Raw genomic sequence first — 12049 nt, 5'->3', positions numbered from 1 at the left:
TTTTTAAAATTTTTTTACTAGTTTATTACTGACCAATTCTGACCCTAATTAGTTCAATGACCGATTTGCAGTTAACGATACCAATTTCTGATTCCTAATCGGGTTCTTACAACGCTGGTTTTAACTTTGACATTCCAATTAAACTCCCAATTGATATACCTATGTAATTATTCTAACTCCTATGATTGTATCATTGACCTTGTATTACTTATTACACATTCTTATAGACTAATCGTAGTGTTTATGTGCCATGAAAAGAATTTACATTTTGCGAATATTGATAATAATAATAATAATAACTATGATACTAAAATAAGTATGTATATATCTTTCATCAAGTTTGAACCAACTTTCAACAACTGAAACATGTTACCAAATGTGCAGACTACATTGTTCACTCTTATGAATAAAATTACTGAGATCCAATCCCCTTATGAATGAACTAAAACTCTTGTTTGGTTCAAAAGTTCAAGCAATGTGTGGCATGAGAAGCCTCTTTTCTGAAAATAATTGGTTGCATTTTTGTATTGTGTGTGTGTGTTTTTGAGAAAATAAAAATGGAAGGAACATAGCAACATAGCATCAACACAACCAAAATAAAAAAGAGAAAGAAAGAAAAGATAAGAAGAAAAAAGACCGTTTCTTTAGCAGTACTCTGAAAAACCTAAAACTTTGAGTTGGAGCATGTAAAAATGAACCATGACACTACTAAAAAATCTACCATTTCATGGGCAAAGGAAAAGGGTTTCAATTCACGGCACACAACTAAAACGATGCCAGTCGGGGCTTCTGCAAGTTCTCGTCTGTATACAGCAATCGCCGCTTCTTCGAACCATATCCTTGATACTGGTAGATGATACTGTAAAGGCACTGCCTCAGGCTTACAATGTCAAACCTATCTATAAAGGTTAAATCCCCGTTCCTCGATTTCGCACCCGCAAATCGTTGGTACTCCTCAAACACAGAAGATAGGCACCAATTCTGCAATTTTCTCAAGCAGCCAACAAGGCAACCTGTTCTATGCTGCATGAAAGAAAAGAAGGATCAATCAGAATGACAAAGGCAATAAGTAACAACAATCATGAGATGATAAATTTGCACATTGATACAATACCTTGCCTCGTTTGCAATGAATCAAAACTGGGTGATTTCTCACATCTGAAACCATAAAAATGCAAAGGAGTTTAAATATCCAATAATCATAGAAGCATCATGCACAAGGGCATGCATAAAATAAAAGCTGCATCTCAAAGTTGAATGAGATGGTTTTAGTTCAATACCAATTAAAACTTTCAGGGCCTCCATAATAGAATCCCTGAGAATAGGTAAAGAAACATCCTGAAACCATGAGGGTGTATCAGATAAGGAAGATAAAACATTGAGTAAATAATACATATGATTCAAATTAGATGAGCATATATCAAACTATGCTTCCTAGTTCAATGGAATAATAAAAGTGAAGGCAGGGTTTCATACAAAATATACAAACCCAGTGCAGTTATTGAGTGATAAAATATTCATATGGCACCAACATCCAGATTTTAAGCCCAAGACACGATGAGTTGTGAAAAAGAACAATGTTTCAACAAAATCACTTTCCAATCCAAGATTCACATAACCAAATTCAATCACAAGGGACAAGGAACAAAAGATCATCAAATAACCCTGATTTGAAACCATTACTAATCCCAACAACTAGTGAACTATTAACAAGAAACACATGAATACATTACAATACAGAGTGAAAACTATACCGTCTTCCCCTCGATTCCAAATTGAAAGAGCCGAATGTTCTGCGATCGAAGAAACTCCAGATTTTCTTCCGGATAGGGCTCTGGACACAAGTATCTGCACCAATTTGCAATCCTCATAAATTCCAAGTCAAGCATTTAATACCAACAATAACACCAAGAATAAAACAATAATGAGAACAACAATCCAAGAACAGAAGCAGCAATGATAAATACCCAAGATAACATACTCTGTAAAAAATCACAATTTTCCTCGCTGTTGCAATTTTTCCTCTTGAAAAAAATATGGTGTATTGAGTTTGAGTGTGAAAAAAATACATAAATAAATAGGAGAAGAAGAAAGAAAACCCAACAAATTGGGATTTAAAACAAAATTTAAATTACATCCAAAAGATGAAAAATTTAAAGCACCAAAAGAACATAGAGCCAACTCTTAAAATTGAATTTCAAACACGATCTCCAGATTGTGAAACGCGAAGAATTCAGATAAACCTTAATCCCCCATTGCCAAAATCTCAGTTTTCATAATTACAAAAAAAAAAAATCAAATTAAATGCAAAAGGGGAGTGGGGAATAAAAGTATAAAACTGACATGACGGATCGAAGGTTTAGGGTTTGGAGAAAAGGGAAATTGGAAGGAGTGGGGAAACTGGATCGGAAAATGCAGTCCTCCACCATTGAGAAATTCGGCGGCGGGACCAAAACAGCGGCGTCCTCGTCTACGGTATCAACCTCAACTATCAATCCCATTCTAACTAAAACCAAAAAAAGAACACTTTTTCGTTTTTTCCCAAAAGAATTGAAATTCTCTCTCCTTTCTCTGTTTCTCTCTCTAAAATCAGAGATACCAGTGAATCAACATGGAATTGAATTAGAATTGGAAGAGAGGAAGGTGTTAGGATTCTAAATCCTAAATCTTTGAATCTTTGAACGAATTTTAATGCATGGTTGTTCCTTATGGATTGGGATTCTAAAGAGTTATTAGGTATTTAAAGAGAGAGGGAAAGACGGAATCGAAACGACGGCGTTTTAGAGAATTGGGTGGATTCCGAAACGGCGGTACAACTAAATTGCTGTTGGCGAAGGTCCCTCACAGCGCCAAAAATGCAGAGAATGTCGCTTTTTTTTTTTTAATTTCCTATTTATTAATTCTTGTGAGGTGGCTTCTAGAACTAATCTTTTTTCTATTAATTACTAAATTAATAAATAAAAAATTTTATAGTTAGGGTTGAGTTTGGAATTGGTGTTCTTTTTTTAAAAATTATTTATCTTTTAATTTTTGAAAACTAATATTAATTATGTTTGGTTAAGCTATGATGTATGAGGGTGGCATGAAAAAACACGTATATTAGCAAAGAAATAACAAGAAAATAGTTCACATATGAAACAAATATTGAATTCTTATTAAGTGTAAAAACAATTTATAAAGAAAATTAATGATATTGCAACAAAACTAATAAATAGATATTAAAAATAAAATCTTAAATTAATCAGCATGTATTTTTATATAAATATATAAATTATATAACTTATTTTTAATAAATATTTTACATATATATATATATATATATATATATATACGTGACTAATTTTTATTATATACATCATATTAATTTTTAAATTTATTATTTAAAAATTTATCTAAATATATGAATTTTCTTAAACAATAATATAAAATTATTTATATTATTAGTATTTTAAAATTAACTCATAAAACAATTGATAAAAAATTAGATATATTAAATTCTTATCTTATTTTTTTTTGTTATTTTATCTTTTTTTAGAAATACAATTTATTGTGTTTATTTTTTTTAAGTTTGTTATGTTTATCTTTTTTTTTTTAATAGAATCATCTAAAATTCTGTTTGTTTTAACTTATTTTTAAATTTAAAATTATTTTTAGTATAAATAAATAGTATTTTTTTGTATCAAAAACAACAATACAATAATAAATTTTTTTTATTTTTTTTATTCTTTTATAGTTTTATTAGATATACATATTTAAAAAAATATATATTTTTTTCTGAAATATAATTACTTTAATTTATCAGCTTTGAATTAAGTAATTTACTGACTAATTCTTACTTGATTCAGGAAAAGTGGGTTATTGGGAAAGAAAGTTACGTTAATTTTTATTTAAACAATAATAATGATAACGATGATGAGGGTTCAGAATTATATATAGCACGTCATTGATGATTTCATCGGTAACTAGTGTAACCTTTTTTTTCATCGAGTAATTGCCAACTGCCATTAGTGATATATATTAAATTATTAATATAACTCCGTTAAATAACTAACAAAGGGTGTCAATTAGTAATCTATTTTTTGAAATTTTTTTAATAAAATATTAATTTAAATTATTATAAAAAATATTTAAAATTTAATAAAAAATATTTAAAATTTTAAAAAATTTAAAATTAAATAATAACAAACATCTAAAATTATTTTTAAATTATTTTTAAAAATTAAAAAAGTTATTTTAAAATTTTATTTAAAAAATTCAAAAATTATTTTAAAATTTCATTTTAAAAATTTCAAAAGCATTTTAAAAATTGTTAATAAAAAAAACATTGAAAACATAACAGAAAGAAATATCTAAAATTTAATAAAAATGATATATCTATTATCTTTTTAAAATTTCAAAATTTAATAAAATAATATATTTAACAAAATATTAAAAGATATTTTAAAATTAAAAATATATATTAGAATTATTAAAAATATCATCCAAAATTAAAAAATATTTAAAACATAAAAAAATTTAAAACTTAAAAAAAATTCAAAATTAATAAAAAAAATCATTCAAAATCAAGAGGGACACTAATTGAAAAGGAGGGAGCATGGTGAGCGATGGCTCTGGGAGAGAGGGATAAGGGGTGGCTGGGTGCGGATATGGGAGAGAGGAATAAGGATTATGGTGGTTGTTTTTTTTTTTTATCCTAATGTAAATTAGAAAAAGTGGAGGTACACAATAAAAATATTAAACAATATGAATATTAAATATGTTGAATATTTAATTCAATAGGTATGCAGATGATTATGTTTATTATTTTTAATTAGATAGTTATTTTTTTATTTGATTTATTCATACACAATTAATAATAGCTAGATGTTCAATTCACTAAATATACATATAATTATCTTAATATTAAAATTTAAAAAATAAAGTATTTTTTTATTTTGTTGGATCAATTTTAAAATCTATTATTTACATTATTTACAAAAATCATTGTCTAACAAAATTCTATATATTAATCTAATAACTAACGACAACTGAACCTTAGCTCAAAATGGTTATCATGTGCCTCTCCTAATGATCCAAACAAAAGAATAGATATATATATAATCACTAAAGTTTTTATGAAATGAAAATATTCCGACATTCAAGTTGGAAACAAACTTTAATGTCGGAACATATTTGACCACTTGTTACAGTACTAACTTATATTACTAATAATGCTTATATTAGTGGTTAGTGATTGATGGCTATGTCTGCATTATTATATATTCCAAGCTTTTTTAATTTGCACCATTGAATTGAAGCCTTGAAGGTAGCTGTTTATTTCATCTAACTACCTAAGTTACCAAATCCTATTTAAATGGATTTTGGGTTTTGATTCTGATTTTGTGGTGGTTTTGGAAACCATCAACACGTCATGAACCAGTGATAATTCTTACTTTTTTTTTGTATGAATACATTTTTTTAAAAGAAAAACTTGGAGTTAGTTTGATTAGAAATAAGAATTTAGTCAAATTTACACAAATAAGCTATTATACAATTATATCAATAAATCTTATCCGCAAATTTGGATAGGTGAACCTTGTAAATAAAGTAGGACTTTCATGAATTTTTAGAATTGACTGTTTAAAAACTTATAATTAATCAAAGGATAAAAATATATTTTTTATTCTTTAATATTTTTAAAATTTTTTAAAATTATCTTCAAACATTTAATTTGATTTAATTTTACTCTCAATATTTCAAATATGTTTCAATTTTATTTTTATTATTGATTTTTTGACAATTAATTCTGATATTTTACCCTTTTAATTTTATTCTCTCTCATTTTCTCAGTTTTTCCATCTCTCCCTTACTTTCTCTTCTTTTTCTCTCTTTGTCTGTTGTCGTCGTTAACAGTAGGGGGGTTCGCATTGCGATTTGGTTCGGTTTTAAGGAAAAAAGTCATCCGATTCGAACGCTTAATTTATGTGCGGTGCGATTTGGATTGGATGAACTTTTTTTGGAAATCCGATCCGATCTTATCTAATTACAAGCTGTTTGGATTTGCGGTTTTTAAATAAAAAAATTAAATACATATAACAAGTCTTAACATCAAATTTTAAATAACCAACAATAATATAACAAGTCTTAACAATATCTTAAAAAGCCAACGATAACATAACAATAGAAATAAAATTATAATTTAGTTAAAATAAATAAATAAATAATATTTTGAACATGAAATATTTATTAAATAATAATACATGAATAATAGAAAAATGTATAACAAATTGAACATGTTATAAGTATAATTGTAAATATAATAATAAAATAATAATATTATAGCACATTGTGCGGTTTGAATTGGATTGGATCGGTTATGAAAAATAGATCCAAAATCCGATCCAATCCAGCGGTTTGTAAAAAATAGAATCCAATCAAATCCGAATTAGTGCGGTTTTAATCGATTTTCGGTTTGAATTAGATTGGATGAGTGGTTTAATTTGGATCGGTTTGGATTTGAACACCCCTAATTAACAGCGAGTTGCCCTTTTGATTTTGTCTCCATCCTTCTTTTTTACTTCTTCTTTAACATCATTCGTTACTTTCTCTCTCCCCCTTTCTCTTGTTGTGGTTATGTTTGTATGTGGGGTGAGGTCGTGATGGGTGAGTGGTGGGGTTGCGAAGGGAAGGTGAAGGTTGTGGTAGGCTTAGAGAAGGGGATTGAATCTATGCCTTCCTTTTAGTTGCAGTTATTACCCTTTTAAACAAACTTTCAATTCAGGTTCTGTTTGAACACAGTAGCGAAAATTTATGAGACAATTTATTTTTATCTCATGAAAATCAGAAAACAAAACTTAGCAGAGAAGAGAAAAGCTAACACCAGCATGTATCCTGGTTCGGTTGCCTTGTGCTATACAACCTACATCTAGTCTCCTCCACAACTATGGAAGAATTTCACTATAGTTAACAGTATTACATACACCAATTTCACACTCAAGTTCTAACCTAACTTGACATTGGCTATGTTAACACCTAACTATTCACTCTTAGTGCTAACCCAACTAAGAAAGGGATACCAAACAGGTACAAGATACATGACACTTAACCAACCTAAAGAAATCAGAAAATAACTCTAGGCTTTTCTCTCAAGTGTATCAGTCAGCCTTTTTTCACTCATGGCTTTTACTTGAGCTTTCTCACAATGTCTTTTCTCACAAGAAATTACAGAAAGATAAACTTGAAAAAGTATATTACAATCAGTAAAACATGAAGGAGATTGACTTCATCAGCAGCCTCTTTGCTATGTGCAAAACCAGATTCGCAAACCTCAGATGCAGTTCTTCAGTATTGGCCAAAAGCTTCTTTGAAAGAAAGCATTATCCAAGTAGAGGAACTTCTTAATAGAACACTGTTCTCACTTTCTGGTTTTCTCTCCTTGCTTCTGGATGAGCAGGAAGTCTTCTTTTATTCTCCTTGCATGTTACTGGGATCTTTTCCCAAGGTCAACACCTTGAGCCTTGAACTTCACCAACCATAGATTCACTTTTTCTCAATAAACCTTAGAGTAGAAACTTTGCTTCTGACTTCCTCATCTTGGCCGAAAGCCATAAAACAGCAACCATAGAAGTCTTCCAATGGTCAACTTGATCTGAGCCCTTGAAAACCAACTTGGTCCCCAAGTCTTGTTTAAGACCGTAGATACACAGTAGAGAAGAACATAAATCCTCTTTTCCTTGTATCTCATTTGGGATAGAGCAGAGTGTTGGAAAGAAGAGATGAAGATTTGATGCATGCAAGGGGAAATGGGTTACCTTTAATCAAAGCTAGATTTGGTTTGATTTGGGTGATTTGATATTTGCCTTTCTAGCTTAATCTTTCTCTTTCTCTCTTCTTCGGTGAAAGGCTTCTGGAAGAAGCTCTCTCTCTTTCTCTTTCTTACTTTTTAACCTTGTGATTTGACATGATCAGAGAGGAAAGTAACGTTGAGTTTGTGAAAGCAAGTGAGAGGGAAAAAGCTTGCTAAACTCAATTCGGGCTTGGGTATGAATATGATTTGCTTGGCCCGTTTTAATTTCTTTGGCTTTGTTTCTTTTGGGCTTCTGTTTTTGCTTTTCAGCCCACCAAGTTGGTTATTTTAATTTTCATTCTATTTGGGCTGTAATTTATATTTTGGCTTGCAACAATTTATAAGTAATTAGTAACATGTAATTATAATTAATCAACATTAATTATTTATTTTGCCCAAAAATAATATTTGTCATCACTTAATTTATTTAGTTAATTTCTTAACTCAACAGAAGGCGGCAGTGGACAAAGAAGAAGGAAGAGGCAAAGGTGAGACGATAGTAAAATGAAGAGGAACAGGTAGAGTGGGGTGGCGACAGAGAAGTGAAGGTTTTGGATTGGATGGGTTGTTATTGATGATGATGATAATGATAATGATAATCGGTGCAATAGTGAAATGTGGCGGTGTTGTGATGGTAGTGGTACGTTGAAGCAGCAACAATGACACTAGTGAGGTGAGGTGAAGGGTGTGTTGGTGGGTCGGGTGAAGTAGAATTGGGTGAAGGTGGAATCATAAAAGTTAATGGGCTAGGTCATGGATGCCGGAAGAATTTGGTGTTAGGGGATAACATTAGCAGTGTAAAATAGGGAAAAAATGATTTTGAGTTGATTGACAAAAAATTATCAAAAAGGATAAAATTGAACTTATTTTAAATGTTAGGGGTAAAATTAAATCAATTAAACATTAAGGACAATTTAAAAAATTTCGAAAATATTAAGGACAAAAAGTATACTTTATCCTTAATAAAATTAGTGAATGCATATTATATATAATGAGATGTTATAAGTCATGCTTAAGATCACTGTGAAATCGTATAAAGAGACTCAATAATTATTACGAAAATATAAAGTAATGACAACCCAACAAAAAAAAGATATTAAATCTCAAATCTCTCGACTTAAAACCAAAAGATGTACATAAAAATGGTTATGAGTTAATAAGTGTTACTCGAGAATCGAGATAATAAGAATTCATACATAAAACATGTATAACAAATAGAATTATGAAGTTCATCGTTAAATCAACCTGATTCGATTTACATGTAAATAATTAAATTGAGTTTACTCAATTTAATTTATATTAATATTGTTAAGTTTGAAAAACTTATATGATGATCAAACATTATTAAAATATAAAATATGTTTAAGTATTTTGCTTCCAATGGGTTGTTTGATATTTTTGTTAGTGTGCATAAAAAAAAAACTAATAGGCCAAAAGCTATGTGAGCCCAACTTGTTAAGCTTTGTGCAAAATTAATTTAAACATGAGTATTGAAAAGAAAAACGGCCCATATCACAAGCCTATAAAACCAAAATTGATGGATTAAAGAAAGGAACCCAAGGTTCACAAAGCAAGTTTAGTTTACCTACCTCCTTTGGTGCAAGTAACACGTTTTCCAAATTTTAATTCAAATTGATTTAATGCCTTGGTAACTAAAAGCTAAAATTCAATTGAGTTTAATGTGCTTTAAAAACTTTATACATTACTTTATGTCATGGGTAATGGAAGTAAAAATTTAATTTAGTTTAATTCTAATAAATGCTTCCTTCGAAAGTTTTCTCTCTCTTCTCTCTCCTCTCTCTTACTTTCAGTCACTTCAATCTCCAGAGAAGAAGATAGAAGAAGATATCAGAAGAAAAAAGCTTATGAAGAAGAAAGGCTAAGAAAGATATTTGCTACAGAATGAAAGATTTTGGAGAAAGGCTTCAAAATTTTTGTTGCCAAGAAAAGAAGCAATCCGCCTCTGTCAGGAAGAAGATCTAGTTTGATAAAAATTATTTTCTATTTTTGCTCCTCCAAGAGAAAGATAGCCTCTGAGTCTCAAGCAGGTAGAAGCAAAATAGAAAATTTGAAGCTGTCCAGAGTCAGAAGCCCATCAACGATCAGAATCTATTCTTGAGGCCAAAGTCAAGATCAATGGCCAAGATGGAAGAAGCTTGAAGAAAAAAGGTGAGAGTGATGAGGCAAGCTTGCATGCATCAACCTCGGTTTTCTCATCCCTCTCTGTTTGAAGCCGCTGCTACTCTTTGGTAGGAGAAGAAGTTGCTGGATTAGGGTTTCAACCTTGGAAGCTTCCCCTTCTATATTAAGGGTGAATGGCCAAGGGTTGAGATTAAGGAGAGAAAGTGAAAGCACAGAGTTCTCATAGCTACCCAAACTTCTTGAGTTCTTCTCCTTCAATGATGTCCATTTTGTTTTCCTTTTTTTTAGTATTTGTCTGTCTGAGTCTCATGGTGAAAAAGACAAACATGGTGAGGTTTGTAAGAAAAAGCCAGTGAGAGGAAAAAGGTAGTGATCAAATAAGAGAAAAAGCCAGAGATGTCTCAGAATTTCTTTGTACATCTATTTGTTGTGTTTCATGATCCTGTGGGGATTTCCTTGTAAGTTGGGTTAGCACTTTGCTGTTGAAAGCTTGGTTTGAGTCCAAGTCAAATTCAGATTGGAGTTAGAATCTGGATTTGTCCCAGATAGGAATGGGTAGTTCCTAGGGAGAAATTGGTGTTTATAATATTGTGAAAACATAGTGAAATTCTATCATTATTGTGATAGAGACTGGATGTATGCTACATTGCACCTAGTAGCTGAACCATGATATATCTGGGGTTACTTCATCTTCTCTACTCCTTTCTCTGTCTCTATTTATCAGGAGACAAAAACAAAAGTATCTCTCAACTCGGCATGAGACAAAACAAAAGTGTCTCTCAACTCAGCATGAGACAAAAGCAGAAAAATCTCCTGAAGTTCCTTTGAAAAATCAAAAATTAATAGTCAACAAAAATGGGCTAAGATTCAACCCCCTTCTCTTAGTCACTGATTACCATCAAATATATTTAGAACAAACGTATAACCAAATTCTATTAAAAATATTTACGTAATGTTGGCCGCTAGCCTCTAATCTATTTTTTATTTTGTGAAAATGGGATAAAAAATCCAAAACAAAAAAGAAACAACAAAACAAAAAAAGCAAAAAGGATAGATAATTAATTACCACCTCTCATCCTTATGGCACCCGAATTATCCATAAGCAGAACATGATTAACATTATCAGGAGGAACTTCAAATATATGAATACCCATGGAAAGCTCTTGACTCTTTTTGATAAGTATACCAGCAATGAAATTACTTTCCCCCATGAGCTAATAACCACAAAAAAGTTTGGATTCTCTCAAGTTTGTTCCAACTCTAAATAGTTTTGAAAAGTTTGTTTGGACAACGTCCTTTACTGATGGAATTGTGTGTTGACTTGATGCTAAAAATACCATCCGAAAAGGAGCCTCAAGCATTATATATAAGAATAAATTACCATATGTACTCATAAAAAGATATAAATACTGACAAATATATTTATCAAATAAGAAAACGACCATTATATCCATAAAAAATGAGTTTTGTATGACAAAAATATCCATATCCTAAAAAACTATTCAAAAATTCTAAATTGTACTTCTCTCCACCATTGGTACTATCATCATCTCTCTCTCTTTCTCTCTCTCTCTCTCTCTAAATCTTCTTCCAACTCTCTGGTGAATGTCCCAATTTCAAAATTCAGTTTCAAAGCCAAACTATAAAACAGCATCCCCAAATTCACTTCACCCGTTGTAGCCACCACAGGAACCATTGTGACCATAGTAGCAACATCAGGAACCGAATCTTCATCATCACTACACCATTCAACAAAAACCTCTTAAACAAGCCATAAATCTCACCAAAAATCCCATTCGCTGAGCACACAAGCATAATTGAGTTCCACGAAACCAAATTTCTTCGAAGCATTTTCTCAAATACCTTGAACGCACTCTCCACAAACCCACACTTGTCATACCTAGCAATAAGTGCATTTTTCACAAAAGAATCTGAGCACAGTCCCAACTTCAAAGCAAGCGCGTGAAGCGCTTTCCCAAGCTCCACCTCCGTAAGCCCAGTGTAGGCCTTGATAACACACGGCAGCGTGAAATTGTTCGGCAGAAGTCTTGCCACGAAGACCAATTCAAAAAAAAAGTAAAA

At 30.8% G+C, this 12049-nt stretch overlaps 1 protein-coding gene across 1 annotated transcript; it reads right to left on the bottom strand.

Annotated features, from left to right (window-relative positions):
* Positions 1 to 305: 305 nt before the first annotated feature.
* On the bottom strand, positions 306 to 2895 carry LOC112797563 (inositol diphosphatase DSP3). The gene is made up of 5 exons (XM_025840572.3): positions 2344 to 2895; positions 1755 to 1848; positions 1281 to 1338; positions 1115 to 1158; positions 306 to 1023 (listed from the first exon to the last, which is right to left on the bottom strand). The coding sequence occupies exons 1-5, from the start codon at positions 2499 to 2501 to the stop codon at positions 766 to 768; spliced, it is 612 nt and encodes a 203-aa protein (XP_025696357.1). The 5' UTR covers positions 2502 to 2895; the 3' UTR covers positions 306 to 765.
* Between the last annotated feature and the right edge of the window lie 9154 nt (positions 2896 to 12049).

Source organism: Arachis hypogaea, chromosome 4, assembly GCF_003086295.3.
Source record: "Arachis hypogaea cultivar Tifrunner chromosome 4, arahy.Tifrunner.gnm2.J5K5, whole genome shotgun sequence".
In the NCBI taxonomy this organism is placed as follows: domain Eukaryota; kingdom Viridiplantae; phylum Streptophyta; class Magnoliopsida; order Fabales; family Fabaceae; genus Arachis; species Arachis hypogaea.
This window is presented reverse-complemented; position numbering and strand designations above follow the sequence as displayed.

Coding starts and splice junctions, on each gene's coding strand:
- LOC112797563 (XM_025840572.3), bottom strand. CDS start 2,501: ATGGGATTGATAGTTGAGGTTGATACCGTAGACGAGGACGCCGCTGTT. Junction 1,849..2,343: donor CTAAACCTTCGATCCGTCAT/GTCAGTTTTATA, acceptor AAATTGGTGCAG/ATACTTGTGTCCAGAGCCCT. Junction 1,339..1,754: donor TTGGAATCGAGGGGAAGACG/GTATAGTTTTCA, acceptor TCATGGTTTCAG/GATGTTTCTTTACCTATTCT.